The sequence below is a fragment of the Solanum lycopersicum genome, chromosome 9 (genome assembly GCF_036512215.1).
Source record: "Solanum lycopersicum chromosome 9, SLM_r2.1".
Classification (NCBI taxonomy): Eukaryota; Viridiplantae; Streptophyta; class Magnoliopsida; order Solanales; family Solanaceae; genus Solanum; species Solanum lycopersicum.
Window position 1 is genome coordinate 64726229 of NC_090808.1, and position 18844 is coordinate 64745072.

The window sequence follows — 18844 nt, forward strand, 5'->3', positions numbered from 1 at the left end:
GAAGTCGTCAATATTAAGCAACTATATTAAAATTTCAAACTAAAAAATTAAATTTTAGGACATTATTTTTGAAGTTTTTTACCCAAAAAATGAACTTTAGGAAACAATATCCTGAAGTTCTTAAATAAGAAACAAAATTTCAATAAATATTATTATTAAGTTTTGAACTAAAAAATTGATTTTCAAAACATATTATTCTGAAATTTGAGGAGAGAGAGGAAAAATAAGCAAATATCAACTCTCCTTTAAATTGTGGCTAAGTATTAGAAAGGTATGAAATGCGGATCTCCGGTAGCAAATGAAGTTTTTGCCATGACATGATTTTTACGATTTTCTTCGTGATTTTAAAGAATTACAAATACACTTCTATTTTTATATATATTTTTTCATATCGAAAAAAATATATATAAAAATATTAAAAGGAAAAACATTATTATACTTTTTTTTTCTATGCTGTGATCTAACATTTCCACTTCTATTATTAACCTTATCAAAAAATAAAAAGATAGCAAAATGATGTGATCAAGAAAGTGATTGAACTGGTCCATTATGTTTGAGGTATATTCAAAATCATCATCTAAAATATGCTTCTGAGCAATTCAGTCCTCTACATTTATCAAAGTGAATACTTTTTATTTCTGTCAAATATTTAATATTTACCAAAAAAGTTTCATTAAATCTCAAAAATATAACACTAAAAGCCACACAAAAACAACAAAAATTGCACTTAAAAGTTGAAATACCAAATTCAAAATGTTGAAAAATCACACCGTAAAATGTGTTATTCATGTTATTATTCCTTTTCTTTACGATTTTCATAAATAATTCTATTTTGTATTTAATAGTGACCAAAAATGTCTAAAAAATCAAAATTATTAAAAAAAATATATTCAATGACCTTTTTGGATAGCATCCTAAATATAAAAGCACTACTTTTATAGTTACAAAAAGAATCGTAGTGCATGATTAATTGAATTCACTCTTATAAAAGTTATCTTTTCCAACAATAATTATGTGGCTCATATATGATATGTCCACTAAAATAAGTCTTTTTTGTTGATAAATAGTTATTATAAAAGAAATAGTAGTGCAGGATCTAATTTATGCGAAAATTAAGATATATATTATGTTTTAAGTTGTTCTATGTTTTCAATTTTATTCACTTATTTTTATACTTTTTTCATCATCTTTGTGTTCACTGAAACTATTATTTTAACTTATAATTAGATAAACTACTGTTACTATAACAAACTCCATTATCATTGCAATTTGCAAAATGAAGTATGATTTGAAAATTAAAATATTCAAATTTAAATTAACATAAATACAACAATATTTTTTTTCATAATTTTGATTTTGTTAAAAAAAGAACACCCATCTCCCCCAAAATATAATTTTACCCCAAAAACAGAGAGAGTAAACTTCTGGTGGACTCACCGGACTGGCAGAATCCACAGGGAAAAATACATCAATTTGACGAATCTAAGTTTACTCCTTTACGCATCCGTCACTTTCCTCCATTATTCTCGAAGAAGAAAAGGAATTTCTCATCACCCATAAGTAACATTCACACCCAAAAACCCAAAAAAAAAAAAACCAATCTTGATCCCAATTTTCTCAAAACTCGCCTCTAATTTTGGGGTTATTCGACGAGGGGTTCGAATTTTTGAGGTTTTGGGGGTTCATAAGACCTATATATAGTGTATCAGGGAGGTTGAAGATGTTATCAGATCATTTTCAGAACGGGGTGGAGACGGCGAAGCTGATGTGGTCACGGATTCCGGCGACAGAGGAGGAGGAAGTCGGTGAGGTGGGTCCATCAAGAAAGGGTAATGGGAGCACTGTGGAAAGTCTTGATTATGAAGTTGTTGAAAATTTTGCTTATAGGGAAGAGCAGGTGTGTCTTTTCTAAAGCTCTAGTCTTTTTCTCTGTTCAGTTTCAACAAAAAAGATAACAGCTTTATGTTGCTTATTCAAAAAAAGTACTAGTTCTATATTAGGAAAATCTGGTACTATCTGAATGGAAACTTACAGAAATGCTCAGTTATTGTTCTAAATATACTTGTTTTTATAGTTTATACTAGTATTGTAAATGGAAAAAAAAAAAGAGAGAAAAAAAAGAAGAGGCTAATTGTTTTACATTTGGAAAATAAGATAGCTGAAGTTGTGTTTGATGTGTGTTTTATATGGACAGGCTAAAAGAGGAAAGCTTTATATGGGATATGTTGTTTTGGTTAAGTGGTTCTTGGCGTTGCTTATTGGAATTGGTGAGATTTTTTATCAACTTAATCTATGGTTATTTCTCTCTATGCCCTATAGAAATAGATTATCTAGGGTATGTTCTTATCCCTGGTACCCCATTTGCTTCAAATTAAAATTGTTTAGAGTTAATTTTTTGCTTCACATGGATGTGTGGGAAGGAATGGAATTTTATGATACCAATTTTCTGCATATGAGTAGTTCTAACCTTGAGGAAGGTAGAATGGTTGTTTCTGATTGATCATCGGCTCAAGAGAAGTTTTTTCACAAAAAAGGTTTGGCAAATACCAGAACAAAAGATATAGTGGAAATATGGTAGAAAGAGAAGTAGTGACAACAAAATAATAAAAATAACCCAAGTTAAGGAAACACCAATAGTAATACAATCGAAGCATAAGAAATAATAAAGATACTGATAAGTAGAAGAGGGAGCAGACAAGATGCTCTAAGCTAGAACCATGCTTTCCCACAGAAAGAGAGAGATCGCTCTACTACCTGCTAAACCTCTACCCTAATTTTTGACCTCCATGTTTTCCTATTTAGAGTCATGTCCTCAGTGAGCTAAAAATGTATCATGTGTGGAAGCAAGCTGGGCCCTATTTTGAGAAGTTGGGGCGAAGAGTGCATTTCCATCACAAAAGAATAAAGCCACCTACAGGTTCTGTGATGATCTTATTACTTTGTCGCATCTCTTCAATATGACTACAATAACTATCATAGTGATCTTCTTTGGTACCTACTTTTATGGCAGGATCCAATTGATCATGAAAATTGTAAGATGTTTGTCTTTTGTATCGTATCAAGAGATTTGACATAGATAAGATCATCGCTTAAAGAGTTACGTTGTCAAATTGATCTCGAAATCGGTTTCCAATAGTAGTTGCTGCCCAAAGGTGCTTTATGAAAGCCTGTCCCCTATGGTTCATGTCTAATCACCTCTCCAAAATTCAACTCTGTCTACTTTACCTCGCCTTAAACCTATTCTTGCACCTCCTCACTGGGGCATCTGTGCTCCTCTTTACATGCTTGAATCATCTCAGTTTCGCTTCCCTAATGTTGTCCACAACTAGAGCCACTTCCACCTTGCCTCTTATATATTCATTCCTAATTTTATCTCTCATTGTGTGCCCACACATCCACCTAAGCATCTCCATCTCCACCACATTTATCTTCTCAACGTGTGAATTCTTGACTGTCCAATACTTTCCCCCTACGACATAGTTGGAGCAGCATCCACTCTATATAACTAATTTTTAGATCTTAGTGGCGCATTCTTATCACATAGGACACCAAATGTAAGCCTTCATGTCATTCACTCAGCTCTAATCGTTGATCTTCCCATTTCCTTGTATTATTGACCCAAGATACTGTGTATCAATCTAACTTCCACATCTGCCTCATGTGATGGGCCACTGACCTCACACTCTATATACTCTGTCTTAATCTTGCTCAACCTAAAACTTTTAAACTCTAGGGTTCGTCTCCAAACCTCCAGTCTATCGTTAACTTTGCCACGTTTCTCTTCAATCAATACTATGTAATTTGCAAATAACGTACACCATAGTACCTCCCCTTGAATGTGCTGTGTCAATTGATCTATCACCAAGGCCAATAAAAACGGGCTAAGAGTTGATCCACGATGCAACTTTTGGGATGTGTCCGAGTCTCCTTCCATTATTCTTACTCAAATTTTGGATCCATCGTACATGTCTTTAATCGCTCTACTATATGCCACAATTACACTTCCAGACTCGAAGCATCTCCATAAAATCTCCCTAGGTACCTTGTCATATGCTTTTTCTAAGTCTATGAACACCATATGCAAATGTCTTTTCGTATCTGTATATTGCTCTGACGATCTCCTTAGAAGAAGTTGAATGGTTGCGTTAGTTGTTAGTTAGAAATAGACACACCCCTCCTCATCCTCATCTTCATCTCTATTACCCTCTCCCAAACTTTTAAAGTGTGGCTCGGTAGTTTAATACCCATGTAGTTGTTGCTATCTTGAATATCTGGGGCCTGTTGAAAGAAAAAACTCAGTTGTTTAGCTTTCATATATGCCATTTGGAGGATCTATTTTCACACGATTCAAGATTGCACCTGAGCAGATCCTTCTAATATTTAGGTCATCGATAGTAAGGCTGCGTTATACAAATCAAGGGACAGAGAGTAGAGTTGAGAAGAAAAAATAAATTTCCATAATCACATGTGACATGTGTCATATGAACTATTTTGTTTTGTTGACTCCTGAATGGTGCATGTCGATAGGTTGACATATAACTATTGTCCATATTAAAACTTTAGCTGAAACGTTATTGGAGGAACTAGGAAGAATAAGTTGTTTATTTTACCTGCTTATATCGTCAGCAATAGAGAACTGGCAATCTTGAAAAGGCATCTTTTGTCAACCTTTGGCATGTCCTGAATGAAATGGAACAGAAAAATTGAGGTGGAGGATCCATATACCCTGCCAAACTAATTTGGATTGTGGAGTAGTTGATTGATTGATTAATCTTTGCCTGGTTGATGTTATTATTTATAAATGTAAAGCCAAGACAAATATAAATCTAAAGCTAAGACAAAATTTTCTCTCGTTCTGTTTCTATTTTTGGAGCCATTAAAGTCCTTCATTTTATTGTAAAGGAATATCTCAAAAATCATTAATTACTGTGCTGGGTTTAGCTTATTCTTCATTAATGGCAACTCACATTTAAAGAAGAATACTGCAATACTTTTGAGATTTGCAACTTACATTATATATACTATATAGCGTAAATAGTTATTGTGATAGCCAGACATATTTCAGAGTAAATGATTGTATACAAGCCATCAAGGTAATAATATTATTATAACCTTACCATATCTCAGGAAAATGAAAGAAAAATTTAATTTAACCAAATGAGATTATAGTGCTTAAGTCCATTTTGGCGGTTTCATATGTTGAGTAATGCTTCATATTTTAGATCGTGGGTTATTCATCATTTTCCAAACTATTAAACAGGTAAAATTTTCTCATGTAAAATTCCAAATGCAATGTTCATTATCCATGGTTTTGGTGTGTAGAATAGCTTTTAGAAAATGAACTTGTCACTGCCCCTTTGTAACTTGCCAAATGATTATATTTATTGCATTAGTTGGAGCTTTATCATAGTTTAGCACCTCAGAAGTAATCTCTCTCTCTAGGAAAAGCCCTTTTCCAGATGGAATGATTCTCTTTTCATGGGCTGGAAGTTTCAGAGTAGCTTAGTTCATCATCTGAATCCCGTCCTTCAACGTGGATGTTAGGACCAATCTTGTTGTAGGAGTATATGGGTGATTGATGAGCCATGAGTTTATATCAATTATGGAAAATCTGGTGATTAATATTTTGGAGGGTTGTGATTCATATTCCCTTCTTGTTGTGTTCTGAAATGGTGGAGTTGTGAGAATTAATAACATGCCTCAGTGAGCAAGACTTGGCTACCATTTCGTTCTAGTAATCTTATTCTTTTCTATTTTTGTAATTCAATAAGCATTTGATCTAATAATCGCTTTCTCATGAACTGAGTCCTATTCCTTTGCTCTCAGGCACAGGACTTGCTGCTGTTTTCATTAATCTTTCTGTTGAAAATTTTGCGGGATGGAAGTTCTCATTAACATTTCAAATTATTCAGAAGTCATACTTTGCTGGATTTCTGGTGTATATTTTGATCAACCTGGTTCTAGTATTATCTTCTGTATATATTATCACATGCTTTGCACCAGCAGCGTCAGGATCGGGAATTCCTGAAATAAAGGGTTATCTAAATGGTACACTTGTACTTTCTGGTATTAATTGTTGAGTCTCTGGCTAGGATAATATCTTATGGGTTACTCATTTTGGTCTGTATGTGTAGGAATTGACACACATGGTATCCTTCTTTTCAGAACTCTGATTGGAAAGGTATGATAGCACACCTAAGCTTTGATCGGGATTCTCCATCACTCTTAATCAGATAATTTGTTGTTATTCTTACTCGGTCTTTTAGATTTTTGGAAGCATAGGTTCAGTGGGAGGTGGTCTTGCTCTTGGCAAAGAAGGGCCTCTTGTACATATTGGTGCTTGTATTGCTTCTTTGCTTGGACAAGTGAGTATTACTCCTATTTTTTTATTCTATAACTGCATTATCCTTTTTGATTTGTCATGAATACAAATTTTATCTTATATCTTCTTAGTTTTGGCAATGGAACATTTGTTACTATATTCTATGCTCTGTTACTGCACTTACATTTTGATTTTCCATGAGCCCAAATATTATCTTATATTCTGAGTTTTCGCAATGAAATATTTGTTGCTGATTCTATGTTCTGTTTGTTTTACCTGGTCATTTGGATCAATGATCTGATACTTGTTTCTTTATTGGTGATCATCTAAAATATGTTCAGTATTAACTTCCAAATGTCATGCTGAATGTTCATGTATTTTGATGTAATTACAGGGTGGATCCACAAAATATCACCTTCGGTCAAGGTGGCTCCAAGTTTTTAGCAGTGAACGGGATCGTCGTGATTTGGTGAGTGACTGTTGTCTTTTTGGATCTCTGAATTTTGTAATATAAGAATATTGTTAAGGATCTCTGGACCTGTAGTATAATATCAATCCATATAATTGTGATAAGGATATGTGAAAATCTGTAAAAATGTTATCACTCTTTCCAATTTAGGTTAGATCGTGTAAAGCTTGAGGTACTAATCTAGCTGAACATTCTTAATGTGTTCTTTTCTTCTTTTTTTTTACTTAAGGTGTCAACTTTTTATGAATCTTAGGAAGTCCTAAAAAGATTTGGAGATGAAAGCTAAGAAATGGTTTTTAAAGTTCTCATGATGAGAGGGGTTTCCTGTGCTGTAAGAAGTGCTTACTCCTTTGTATCTGTTGACTCAGGTGACTTGTGGATGTGCTGCTGGAGTTGCTGCTGCCTTTAGAGCTCCAGTAGGTGGTGTATTATTTGCTCTTGAAGAGGTCACTTCTTGGTAATTGTCATCTCTCCTTTGAGCTTCTTTCATGTTCATCTAGTGCAATTTATGAGATATCTTCCGTGTTGAACAATTTCTACTTCTGCATACTTCAATTTTTGACATTGCTAATGAGCAGTATCTAAACCATCAATGTTAAGCCCATTGCTGTTATGATTAATCGTTATATTTGCTGGTAGACTGGTTTTTGAATAAGCACAGACACGGTTAGCTTTCACTTTGTACCTATTTCAATGTGATGCTCTTTACTAGAAACTATAATCTATTTGAATTATTTTATTCTATCAATCATAAACAACACAATGCTTTTACTTCCACTTGAGTAGTCGTTAGCATGTTCTGCAATGTGAAAAATTATATGCTGTCTGATCATATGTTGTTTCATTATTGATCAAAAGGTGGAGGAGTCAACTAATGTGGCGGGTGTTCTTTACCTCTGCAATTGTAGCTGTTGTTGTCCGTACTGCAATGGGATGGTGTAAAGATGGAAACTGTGGTCATTTTGGCGCTGGAGGCTTCATTATATGGGATATCTCTGGGTTAGATTCTGAACTCATTTAGGTCTTCTACACTATATCCTAGTTACACTTTTGACATCTTACAATTCTCTCAGTGGTCAAGAGGACTATTCTTTTGAGGAGTTGTTGCCCATGGCATTTATTGGAGTTATAGGAGGTCTCCTTGGTATGTATGGTTGATATTAAGATGTTGAGACACCAGAAGAGTATGGTCGGTAAATTAATTGGTTACACGTTGACTTTTGCAGGAGCGTTATTCAATCAGCTTACTCTCTATATGGCACACTGGCGTAGAAATTATTTGCACAAGAATGGAATTCGTGTGAAAGTAAGATTACTTGTTAAGAACAAGAATTTCTACTTCATCAAAAAAAAAAAAAAGAATTTCTTGCAGTTGTATATTCTCGTCTTTGAAAATGAGTATGCATTTCCTTGCTAAGCTCGATGAACTAATTTTATGGTCTGCCACTCTCAGATTATTGAAGCTTGTCTCATCTCTGTGATAACTTCAGCTATTTCATTTGGATTGCCACTCTTTAGAAGATGTACTCCGTGCCCTGAAGCCGATGCTAACTCTGGCATTGAATGTCCGCAAGCACCGGGAATGTTTGGAAATTATGTTAATGTAAGGTCCTCCATGACTTGTATGAGTTATAACTTCTGTTTTGTTTTATCTTTATTCAATCATTTAATTTCTGTTACTTTGCTTTTATGATTTTATCTTTTACATATTTTTATGCTTGAAATCTGTTATGCTGCAAGTGGTTGTCCTTTCTAAATCCAATGCACATAGCCACATACATGTTAATGCATATCAAACAATCAATGTCTATTAACGGGCCCACAAGCTGTGACATCTGGAAGATAGAGTCAACTGTCTAATTCTTAACTAATCTATTCTTTCAATGGTTATTATTGATACTTCTTATATTATTCTTCAATACAGGCTAGGTCCTGCTTGGGTGCTTAGCATGTAAATCACTTGTGAAGAAGTAGAGTAAAATGTGTACCGTCTCTGGGATATGGTTCCGTGATTCCTATTGTCGTGTTTGTTTCAAGTCTATGTTTTGTTAAATAGGTCAAACATTTATCCCTCTAGCTCCAAGTAGAAAGTTCTAAATTAGAACCTGTTTATGATAATTAGGCATTTGCTGTGCATTTAAATCTGTTATGCATACTCCATCCAGGACTAGCAGTTGGTTTATGATCCTGGCTTGATTAATTATGTGCTGAAATTTAACATCCAAATAAGTACTATATAGTATTTTCTCTCAAAGAAGTAGCAATTATGTGCTGAAAGTTCAAATCCGATTCCAGGCTTCACTGAAATATCGTGAAATGTTTCATTTTCCTTTGTGGTGTTGTGTTGTATTGTTATTGCTTCTATATTTTTCTTGATATCCAATTTTGCTTTCTTCTTTTGGGGGTGATATTTGGATTTTGTGCATTTTGCAGTTTTACTGTCAGAACAGCAAGGAGTACAATGACCTCGCAACCATATTCTTCAACACTCAGGTCTTTAAACAATTCCTGAACCTGTGTTTAATTGAATAAAAAAGCTGTGGATTTTCCTTTCACTGAGCTGTATGCATCATGCATGTCTGCAGGATGATGCTATAAGAAATTTATTCAGTGCGAAGACAGCTCATGAATTCAGCGCTCAAGGCCTACTGACATTTCTGGTATTTCTACTTGTTAACTTTCTCCCTTCCCATTTGTGTGAATGATAGCTTCATGTATTTTATGTGTTCGTCCCGACTATTACATTTGGGTGAACTGTAATTGCGAATTTGCATGAAATTCATGTGCTGAAAAACTTGGCAAATTATGGTATCAGTATTGAGAATCTGAATCCCCATTGAACTGCTGCTTCTGAAATTTAACATTGTTAAAAATTTCGTAATGTTGTCTTGAGTTTAATTCAAATCTTCTTCCTTCTACCGGGATGTGAGTTTCTTGTGGGGTGGATAGGATTTTCTTATCTGCGCTTGAACTTCCTTTTTTGTAAAGCTATAATCAAATTAGTGTTCAGAGCCACTCAATGCTATTGTTGTGCTCAGAGTGTGTTGATTGAACTCTAATTGATGCTCGAAACACTTATCTTTTTCAACTCTTCAAATTTTATGCATATCTGCCAATACTGCTAGAGTTCTGTGCTTAAGTGCACTCTGTTCTCATGTTTATGCAGTTCAGGGAAGAAAGCTATAGCAAAAACCTCTCTCGTGTCTTCATGGGTTACAATTATGTGGGAAATTAATGTTTGGTGTATTTGTCTCTCAGGTTATGTTTTATACCTTGGCAGTGGTGACCTTTGGAACTGCAGTTCCAGCAGGTCAGTTTGTGCCAGGCATCATGATAGGATCAACTTATGGACGTCTTGTTGGCATGTTCGTGGTTAGCTTTTATAAGAAGCTGAACATTGAAGAGGGGACGTAAGCATTTCTTTCGTATTTACTCCTTCGTTTTAGCCATATACATTATAGATTTATTCTCTGGTGAAAGCTTCGCATAGACGTACTGGAATTAAGTTCTTTTTTCCCCTTCAGTTCAAAAAGTGTGTTCCGCTTAATTCTGAGTTCCTCCAAGTATTTAAGTACATGATCACTATTGGCCTCTCATCTGTCACTTCTTAAAGAGGTGAGATATCACAATTGACTGGAGCAGATCCCCTGATGTTCAAGGAACAGAGCATAGTATGCTTCTTGACTTTTGATATAGTAAACAATTGGAGGATTACTTTTTCGAAACCACAACCATGTCTGGAAATCCTACATTCATTTTGTTTCTTTTATTTTTTCTTCTGGTATATTAGGGGGTGGGGGTGCAAGAAGAGAGTCAATTACTAGGCCTCTGCTCTATTCTTAACAAAATCAGACCTAGTCTCAGAGGATGTTCTGAGAATCTCCCTTGCAGTTTACCTCCCTCGGCAGAACCATCATATTACAATGGTGTCAAAGGAAATGTGAGTGTTTCTGCATTGTATCAGCTTGACTTGACTATCGTTGTGGATGATCATCAAGATAATATCTTTTTAGTTACTACTGGTGGTGTGTCGTACTCTCTTTATGCAATATACTGGGATTGTGTAGTCTCTGTTGTTGTCCATTGGATCTATAATCAATAAGCAAATAAAAGGTTATGCTGATTCTGCAACATTAGTCAGTTAAGACCGGCTCGTGTCATAGATGGCAATTAATCTAAATTACCAGTTGAAAGTGGTTTGGTCTTCCACCAACTTGATGTCGTTAGATCTGCAAGCCCCCCCTCCCCCCCCCCCCCCCCCACACACACACACAAAGAGAAGGCTAGTAGGTGTTTAAAATATTTTATCTTACGTTATCAAAGGAAAAAAATATGTTCAGAAATTTTTAAGCTATTCCACTTATTACTTTAAGGTTTTAGATTCGATATTCTGTTGTTTTTTTTCACATGACTCTACTCCTTTCTCTTCACTCACCTCTAAAGTCTACTAAGCTTCTTTTGTTGGAATTATAGGTATGCTCTTCTAGGTGCTGCATCTTTTCTTGGAGGCTCTATGCGTATGACTGTATCTCTCTGTGTCATCATGGTGGAGATTACAAACAACTTAAAGCTTTTACCTCTAATAATGCTGGTTCTTCTCATCTCAAAGGTGCTTTTTGATACTGGCTGGCTAACAATTCTCTCCGGCTATCTTTTTATTCACATAGGACTAAGGGTTACCCATGTGTAGGCTGTTGGTGATGCTTTTAATGAAGGATTATATGAAGAGCAGGCTAGATTAAGGTCAATTCCATTACTTGAATCTAGACCGAAGTATCAAATGCGCTATATGACGGCAAAAGAGGCATGTGGGAGTCAAAATGTAAGAATTTCTTCAGTGCCCTTGTCATGTTCTGCTCCAACTAGCAGAGGCTTGTTTCCTTCTTGTTCAGAATCACATTTTTTCAGAATTGAGCTAAAAGACGACTAGTGGTTTCTTTACGTTTTTCTAGTTGGAGTTAGTAAACTAGCATTTCTGCTAAAAGCAAGTGAAGCAGCAGCTCTGTATTGCAACAATTCCATGATATTTCAAGAATGAACTCTACTTTTATGCAGCACCATCTGATTTGACCATGACTAGTACCTTAATGTTAAAAAGAAGCAGAAATTTACTAGAATTCACAGAGTCCCTCTAAGATTAGAAGAGGGTTATATTTTGTATTTTTTGCTCACTTGTACAGAATCCCAGCACTACCTTTGGGGTTTTTATGAATACAATTATTACCATTTCAAAAAAGAAAAATCTCGTCTGACCCACACCTGTGCAGTTTCTGCGCAAATTCTAGCTCGCTAATCACACCCCTAATTCCTGCATCTTTTAGGTTGTATACTTCCCTCGGGTTGTGAAGGTTTCAGATATAGTTTCTATTTTGAGGAGCAATGACCACAACGGGTTCCCAGTAAGTTAAACTCTGTCCCTGTGCTTTGTTCAATGCAAGCTATCTGCATGTTGGATCATTCTTCTGACTCATTTACTTTAGGTTGTTGACCACTCAAGAAGTGGGGAGACACTTGTCATTGGACTTATACTAAGAAGGTGAGAGATAGTAATGATCTTTTCTGATATTGATGGCCTTATTTGGAGATAAGATATTTCTAATGCCAGAAATCAGTAGAGACTTGAACAAAATATTTATTCAATCTTGTTGTTTATGCAGTCATTTATTGGTACTTTTACAATCAAAAGTTGATTTTCAGCATAGCCCTTTACCCTGTGATTCAAGAGGTGATCTTTTGCCAATCAGGTAAACTCAGTTTAACTATTACAGCAGATCATTAATTGGTGCTTCTTTGTCCACTACATGAAAAATTTACAGATACTGTATTTCTCAGGCACAACCTTTGTGAATTTGTGAAACCCGTTTCTAGTAAAGGGATATCTCTCCGTGATATCCATTTCACACCAGATGATCTAGAGATGTACATTGATCTTGCCCCATTTTTAAACCCATCTCCGTATGTAGTCCCAGAAGACATGTCATTAACAAAGGTAACATTGTAACTTATTCTAATTCTTGCTCCTTCGTTAATTTGCATGGAGTTATTTTGTCAATGCTTGCATAGAATTGAAGACAACATGACAAAAGTAGGCTTAATTGTTGTCTTAAGGTTGAAAACAAGAATTCGTTCCTACACATGCCCTTGAGATTAAGTTTAGCCATGGTAACATCAGATAATCAAAAAAATTATTATTCTGTTTCTGCTACAGGTATATAATCTTTTTCGCCAACTAGGACTGAGGCACTTACTTGTTGTTCCACGTCCTGCTCGTGTTATTGGCATGATCACTCGAAAAGATCTGATACTTGAGGTACCTTTGCTAGACCACCTATCTTCATTTATATTTGATGTTGTGATTTTTCAGTTCAATCAATGCATCTATACAAAGTCTGGGATTAAGGTAGAGGGGTGGATCCATACTCCCTCGAGTTTCGAACCTGTGGACCAACTGGAGATTTCTCAGCTAGCTATTTGAAAAAAGTGGTTTTTTTTAATTGCTGTTGATAGTCTGTACATTATAATGCAGGATAATGATGATCCAACGGCTGTAGAACTCCAATCAACTAGTGTAAGGTCTCTTTCTTTATTCATACTGATGGCCATCTATCTTGTTTTGATTTGCTTAAAAAATATTCTGTTTCAATTATGTAGATGTGCGCCTAATTTTTCCCCAGCCTCCAGTGACAGCTGCTACACAATTACCTAAAATGTCTAATCATACTCTGATTTCTCAGAAATGAAAAAAAAAAAGTCTGGCAGCTGGTCTGGACACCATACAACATCAAAATCAGTGTAGTCCCGCAAGTGGGGTCTGGGGAGCGTAGTGTGTATGCAGTCTTACCCCTACCTTCTGAAGGTAGAGAGGTTGTTTCTAAAGGACCCTCAGCCCAAGTAACACATGAGAAACAGTATAAAAAGGAAATACAGTAGTGAAGAAGCATTGTTGAAAATAATGGAGAAAAGAACAGCAAGTCATAAATAATATGATAACCTTAGCAAACGGTAATAAAAACGAAGTACTTCAAAAAAAAACAAAGAACAAGGTAGTTGGAGAGTGTAATCATGTAAAGCCATTGTGCATCATATGTAAGTCATCTCTCTTCTGTTTATCCCCTTCTTGGTTCAACTTTATAGCAGATTGGTGAACTCCATTGCATTCTCTTCACTTGTAAGAAGGTTGTTGTCATTGCAACTCACCTGTTGCATTGCCTGTGCATTCTTGTATTGTTCTTTCGTGCTAAACTTACCGAATAAATGGAAAAAAGGAGTCATTATTCCATCAAATCAATAAATGGCTGGTCCTGTATTTACTCCTATAAGTCGAAAAACTGACATGACATTTTTGTTTGTTATTCAGAGGTACACAATCTAACCATAGAGTGATCAAGAGGAAAGGAGATGCACAACAGCCGCTTCTTGATGGTCTTCTTTAAAGTAGAATCCCAGCGATGCACTGCTGTTTCTGCAGTGAAAAGTAACCTTCAGCGTCCCCTCTCAAGATTTGGTGGCAGTAGATCGCACTTCATAATCTATCGTCATTAGATTCCAGGAAATGTATAGTGTATTTATTTCCCCTTGAGAGTCATGGGATTATTATAGCAATCAGTTCAATTTTTTATTTTATTTTTTGTATTTCTTGCCAATGGTTGTATGCGAAATTAGTCGAAAAGCTGTGCTCCTTTTCATGGAGCAATAGTTGGAAGAAAGTTGACACTGTTACACATATTCTTGGAATTCTGAACCTCTTGCAGCTGAGGCTCTCTCTTTGTGTGTCACATTTATTGTCCATGGAAGGAATTTAAATGTCTTTTGACCAAACTTATGAGTAGTTATGAGTTAAAAGACAATGTTTTTAACATCTTTTAATTTTGAAACATATTTACACATGCCACACTACATATACAGTGTGTATGTGTGTGTACAAACATTAAAATTCTGTTTATTTGTCAAACTCTGTGCACAATCAATGTTGTTGTAAATGCTTTTCATTAAGGGTAAAATGATGAGTACAAAAAGGAAATGATATGAAACTGAAAATACAGTCTTATACAAGTTTTGTGTTGCCACATGACAAAACTGACAGAAAATTGTCTTACAATTATTACATTTCTGTAAAAACAAGAGAAATGAGTGTACTAAAAGACTATTTGTCCCCTCCTCAAGCAAAATTGACAAGAAGAACTAAAGCAACAGCCAAGACAAGACCAGTTTTGCTAGGAAGCCAATAAGAAGCATGACTAGGAGAAGGTGCAGGCACTGCTACAGCAGGGATGTGACTCAACAACGAAGGAGATTGAGATGGAGACACAGATGATGAGACACGAAGAACATTGATGTCGACTTTCTGTCCTGCTTGGCAATGACCAGGCACACCACAAAGGAAGAAATGATGGCCATGAGCAGTTATGGTAATAGAGTCTTTCCCAGTTGTGTGTGTTGCAATAGGAGCAGATGCATTGCAAGATTGGTACTCAGCATGTGTTACTTGCATCACATTGTGGAATTGTGGGCTGTACTGGAAAACTGTCACGAAAAAGAGTCTTTGACTTCTATGCATCATATATTAAAACAAATTTTTATGTACTATCAGTCAGGTTAGATCATTTAAAAGAAGAATCGCGCACAGAAAAACAAAATGACCAATATTAGGGGTGTTAGTGGGGGGCTTTCAAATTTGAATAATGAAACCGTGCAAGTGCAACACTCAAATGAATTGAATAGTGATAGGTGTGCATTAAGTGGAAAAGCTATTACACCTAAAAAAAATTAAAAAAATGCAACTTGATATGTATCTTTTTCATTTAAAAAGTAGTACTATAGTTATTAAAATTTATTTAAACAGATGTAATTAAAATATTAAATGATTGACTCCCCACAATGACAATATTTCAAACAGAGAAAGATTATGAACTTTTGGTAGCTATTTCAACTTATAAAATGTGTGCTTTTCTGTTAAGGTTTTTTTCACTGAAACAAAAATAACATTTAGCAGCAATAAAAAAGAGCGGTAAATTCATCGGCTATAGTGAACTATTATTAAATTCAATGTCGCTATAAAATTTAAAAATTATTAATTAATTACTGCTAAAAATAATTTTAAAAACGATTTGATGCATAAAACATTTCGCGTTAATAGAGACCAGAACCACACACCAACATAGACGGTCTACCTTAATGCAATCACTATTGCTTCAAGACTAGCTTTCCTATTGTATGGAATAGGCTAACTTTGAGCAGTGCATGTGTCATGTGTGCCTAAAACCTAATTTTCAGGCTACAATAAAGATAAAGCTATTATTAAGCAGAGCATGTGTGTCTATAATCTTTTAAAAAATCATATTTTTATGTAATTTAAGGTGTATAGTGGCAAGCACAAGGGACTGATTCTTGTTAATGAGGTTCCCTAAAGTCAAAACAAATACTAATTTTTTAAATTTCTTTCGTCCTTAATCAGAGATCTATGATTAAGTGAAAAAATGTTGGTACATGTCTCATGCTCAACTACACAAGGAATTTTAAATTTTCACAAAAGAGGACCACAAATTTTGGTAAAGATTAATCAAAAGTTTCAAACTTTATCCTCCTAATAACAATTAGAGCACATAAATCACCAAGAATTTTGAAAACAAAGTTTCATGTTTTTACCAATCACATCACCAACTTGAAATGTTTTGCTAGCAGCCCATTGTTTGTAATCAACATTACCAATAGTTGTCCAACCAGCTGATTCTCCAACTTTATAAACAACACCAAAACAAAGTTGCATAAAACAAGCCAAAATCAAGAAAAGCAAAGTCATTTTAGGTATGTTTTCAAGAATACAAAAGGCCATATGGATAGATAGGTAATAAGAATTTGACTTTTTTTTTTGAGTAGTTATTATTTTTAGAAGAGGAGAGAAGTGAAGAGTTTGAGTGTGATCTAGCAGTTATATATATCTTGAAGAATTTAGGACTAAGGATTTTTTCTTTTAGAAAACTAAATTTGTGCTGTTTATGATAATGATGTGTCTCTTTAATAAAAGCACCACTACAGTACTAAGAGGCAGTCGTCATGCCTTGTCAAGATTACCCAAAAAGAACAAAATAAAAAGAAGAATAAAGGAAGTGGTCCTCATCGTGACTAGAAAAGTGTTAGAATCGAATTCACACACATTTGATAACTAAAGAATACTAAAATTTTAGAGAGAAAGAGATGAGAGATCTAGAGAGAGAAATCAATATTTCGTGGTAATACCCGTGAGTGAACTTCCACGGCGGTGGGGTATATATATTAATGAATCAGAGTATTTTTTGTTACAGAGAATAAATGAAGAATATACCGCGTGAACATTAATATATGACATTATATCAAATATTAATTAGGCTCCATAACCTAACAAAAAGGTCATGTGTAACACCTAGTGACGTATTTTAAAGTCGTGCAGAGACCTAGTAACGTATTTTAAAGTCGTACAGAGACCTAGGTTCAAAATAGCAAGTTCGAGACAAACTTTAATGCTAAGACTAGGTAAAAGTCTCATGTCGACAGATAAAACACAGAGAAATGTTTACATATATAAGTTAGTATAGATATTTTTCATTAGTGATGCGTTTTAAAGTCATATAAATTTCACTCAAAATGAACAATATCACTAACGGACTGAGTCGTTACAGCATGTTTTTATAAGTTAGAATCAATAAATTATATTTCTAAAGCAAAATAGAATTTAATTATATATATAAAAAAAAGACCTTTTTCTAAAGATTTGTATAAAACATCTCACGTTTCACATAAATGAAAAAAAATATAATGATATAGGTGGACAGACTCCCTTAAAGCAAATATAAGTGGTTGATTTTCAACGTTATACGAAGATAATTTTATCGTTGAATTATTTTGTTGAAAGCAACGTGGGTACATAGAATAAACATTTATGTATAGTTGGCAGTTGGGAGAAATACAGTTGGAAGACTTGAAAGGAAAGGATGTTTGGGTATATTGGGTGGGTAGTTAGGATCATACCACACAAATTAAAGTATATATATGTTGTTTTTTTAGTTTAGAGGTCAAATTTATTTGTTTGGTATGAAAATCAACAAACTTTATTAATGGAGGTAATGATGTATGTCTAGATGAAGAGTAAAGCCTTCAAGTTTGGTCCAAGTACGAGATACAAAGTTATCATAGAGAATTAATTAGTAAATAAAAATATTCGTACGTAGTGGCGGAGCTAAGTCGCGTAAGGGATTCATTCGAATTGTGTAGATGAAGTGTTTTTTTTAACAAGGTCTATATAGCGTGGATTTAAATTAATCTGAATAAAGAGGTTATCATCTAATTGTCCACGTTTATTGTCCGTTTACAAAGACTAAATGAAAATAAATTTGTGTTATATAGACCGAATAAATAAAGGAAAAATAACTTAAATACACAACTATAATTTTTATATTCTCCAATTTTTCCTACTTTTTTTAAATATTACATAATTCCCTTTTTTTTTTATTTTAGTGTAAGTTTTTAGATACATTACATTCTCTCTCTTATAATACACATTTACCCATTTTAATGCCTATTTTTTCTCCATTAAAACACTCAACCTCTTAAATCAGTTTTTAAATTTTAAATTTTATCCATTTAAACACTCAACTTTTTAATCAGCTTTTTGATTTTGAATTTTTAAATTTAATTAATTTTAATTAAAAGACCAAATTTTGAATTTCAAAATTTGAAAAATTTGAAAATTAAAAAAGTAAAAATATCAGGAAGCAGGACAACTTCCATTAACTTCTACCGTCTTCTTCTTACTCCATCAAGTTTCAGTTCTTTTTTTTCCTTAATCATCTTCATTCATCTTAATCCATTACATTTTTTTCTTTTCTTCTTTTTATACTTAATCCATCATCGTCTATTTCTTCCTAATCTGTAATAGTTTGAACCCAGCATCTTTTTATTATTAATCCATCATCAATTCGTATATTCTTCTCTTTTTTGTTTTTGTTAATTGTTCTATTACATCATAGTAATGGATCCGTTAATTAATAGAAGGATATATGATTCCGACGATGAAAATT

At 34.2% G+C, this 18844-nt stretch overlaps 2 protein-coding genes across 4 annotated transcripts; one reads left to right on the forward strand and one right to left on the reverse strand.

The window, feature by feature from the left end:
- The first annotated feature begins 1014 nt into the window (after nucleotides 1-1014).
- On the forward strand, nucleotides 1015-14609 carry LOC101257894 (chloride channel protein CLC-d). 3 transcript variants are annotated; one of them, XM_004247322.5, is made up of 23 exons: nucleotides 1015-1897; nucleotides 2195-2267; nucleotides 5827-6048; nucleotides 6135-6181; nucleotides 6267-6365; nucleotides 6717-6791; nucleotides 7160-7248; nucleotides 7650-7790; nucleotides 7865-7935; nucleotides 8018-8097; nucleotides 8245-8394; nucleotides 9225-9284; nucleotides 9377-9451; nucleotides 10050-10201; nucleotides 11265-11400; nucleotides 11482-11613; nucleotides 12113-12190; nucleotides 12272-12327; nucleotides 12449-12535; nucleotides 12624-12780; nucleotides 13000-13101; nucleotides 13318-13364; nucleotides 14149-14609. In XM_004247322.5, the coding sequence occupies exons 1-23, from the start codon at nucleotides 1721-1723 to the stop codon at nucleotides 14222-14224; spliced, it is 2382 nt and encodes a 793-aa protein (XP_004247370.1). In that variant the 5' UTR covers nucleotides 1015-1720; the 3' UTR covers nucleotides 14225-14609. The 3 variants fall into 3 exon arrangements, with proteins under 3 accessions (XP_004247370.1, XP_069144807.1, XP_069144808.1); XM_069288706.1 differs by having other exon boundaries at nucleotides 13318-13359; XM_069288707.1 differs by lacking the exon at nucleotides 14149-14609 and adding an exon at nucleotides 13443-13713 and having other exon boundaries at nucleotides 13318-13359.
- A 151-nt stretch (nucleotides 14610-14760) lies between these two features.
- Nucleotides 14761-16782, reverse strand: LOC101258187 (mavicyanin). The gene is made up of 2 exons (XM_004247323.5): nucleotides 16437-16782; nucleotides 14761-15314 (listed from the first exon to the last, which is right to left on the reverse strand). Exons 1-2 carry the CDS (start codon nucleotides 16621-16623, stop codon nucleotides 14950-14952), a joined length of 552 nt encoding a protein of 183 aa, XP_004247371.2. The 5' UTR covers nucleotides 16624-16782; the 3' UTR covers nucleotides 14761-14949.
- Between the last annotated feature and the right edge of the window lie 2062 nt (nucleotides 16783-18844).

Bases quoted from the DNA above. Each gene is read 5' to 3' on its own strand.
- LOC101257894 (XM_004247322.5), top strand. From the start codon at position 1,721: ATGTTATCAGATCATTTTCAGAACGGGGTGGAGACGGCGAAGCTGATG. The intron at 9,285-9,376 runs GTCTTTAAACAA...GCATGTCTGCAG, and splicing joins CCATATTCTTCAACACTCAG to GATGATGCTATAAGAAATTT. The intron at 13,102-13,317 runs GTACCTTTGCTA...ATTATAATGCAG, and splicing joins GAAAAGATCTGATACTTGAG to GATAATGATGATCCAACGGC.
- LOC101258187 (XM_004247323.5), bottom strand. From the start codon at position 16,623: ATGGCCTTTTGTATTCTTGAAAACATACCTAAAATGACTTTGCTTTTC. The intron at 15,315-16,436 runs GTAAAAACATGA...TTTTCGTGACAG, and splicing joins TCAAGTTGGTGATGTGATTG to TTTTCCAGTACAGCCCACAA.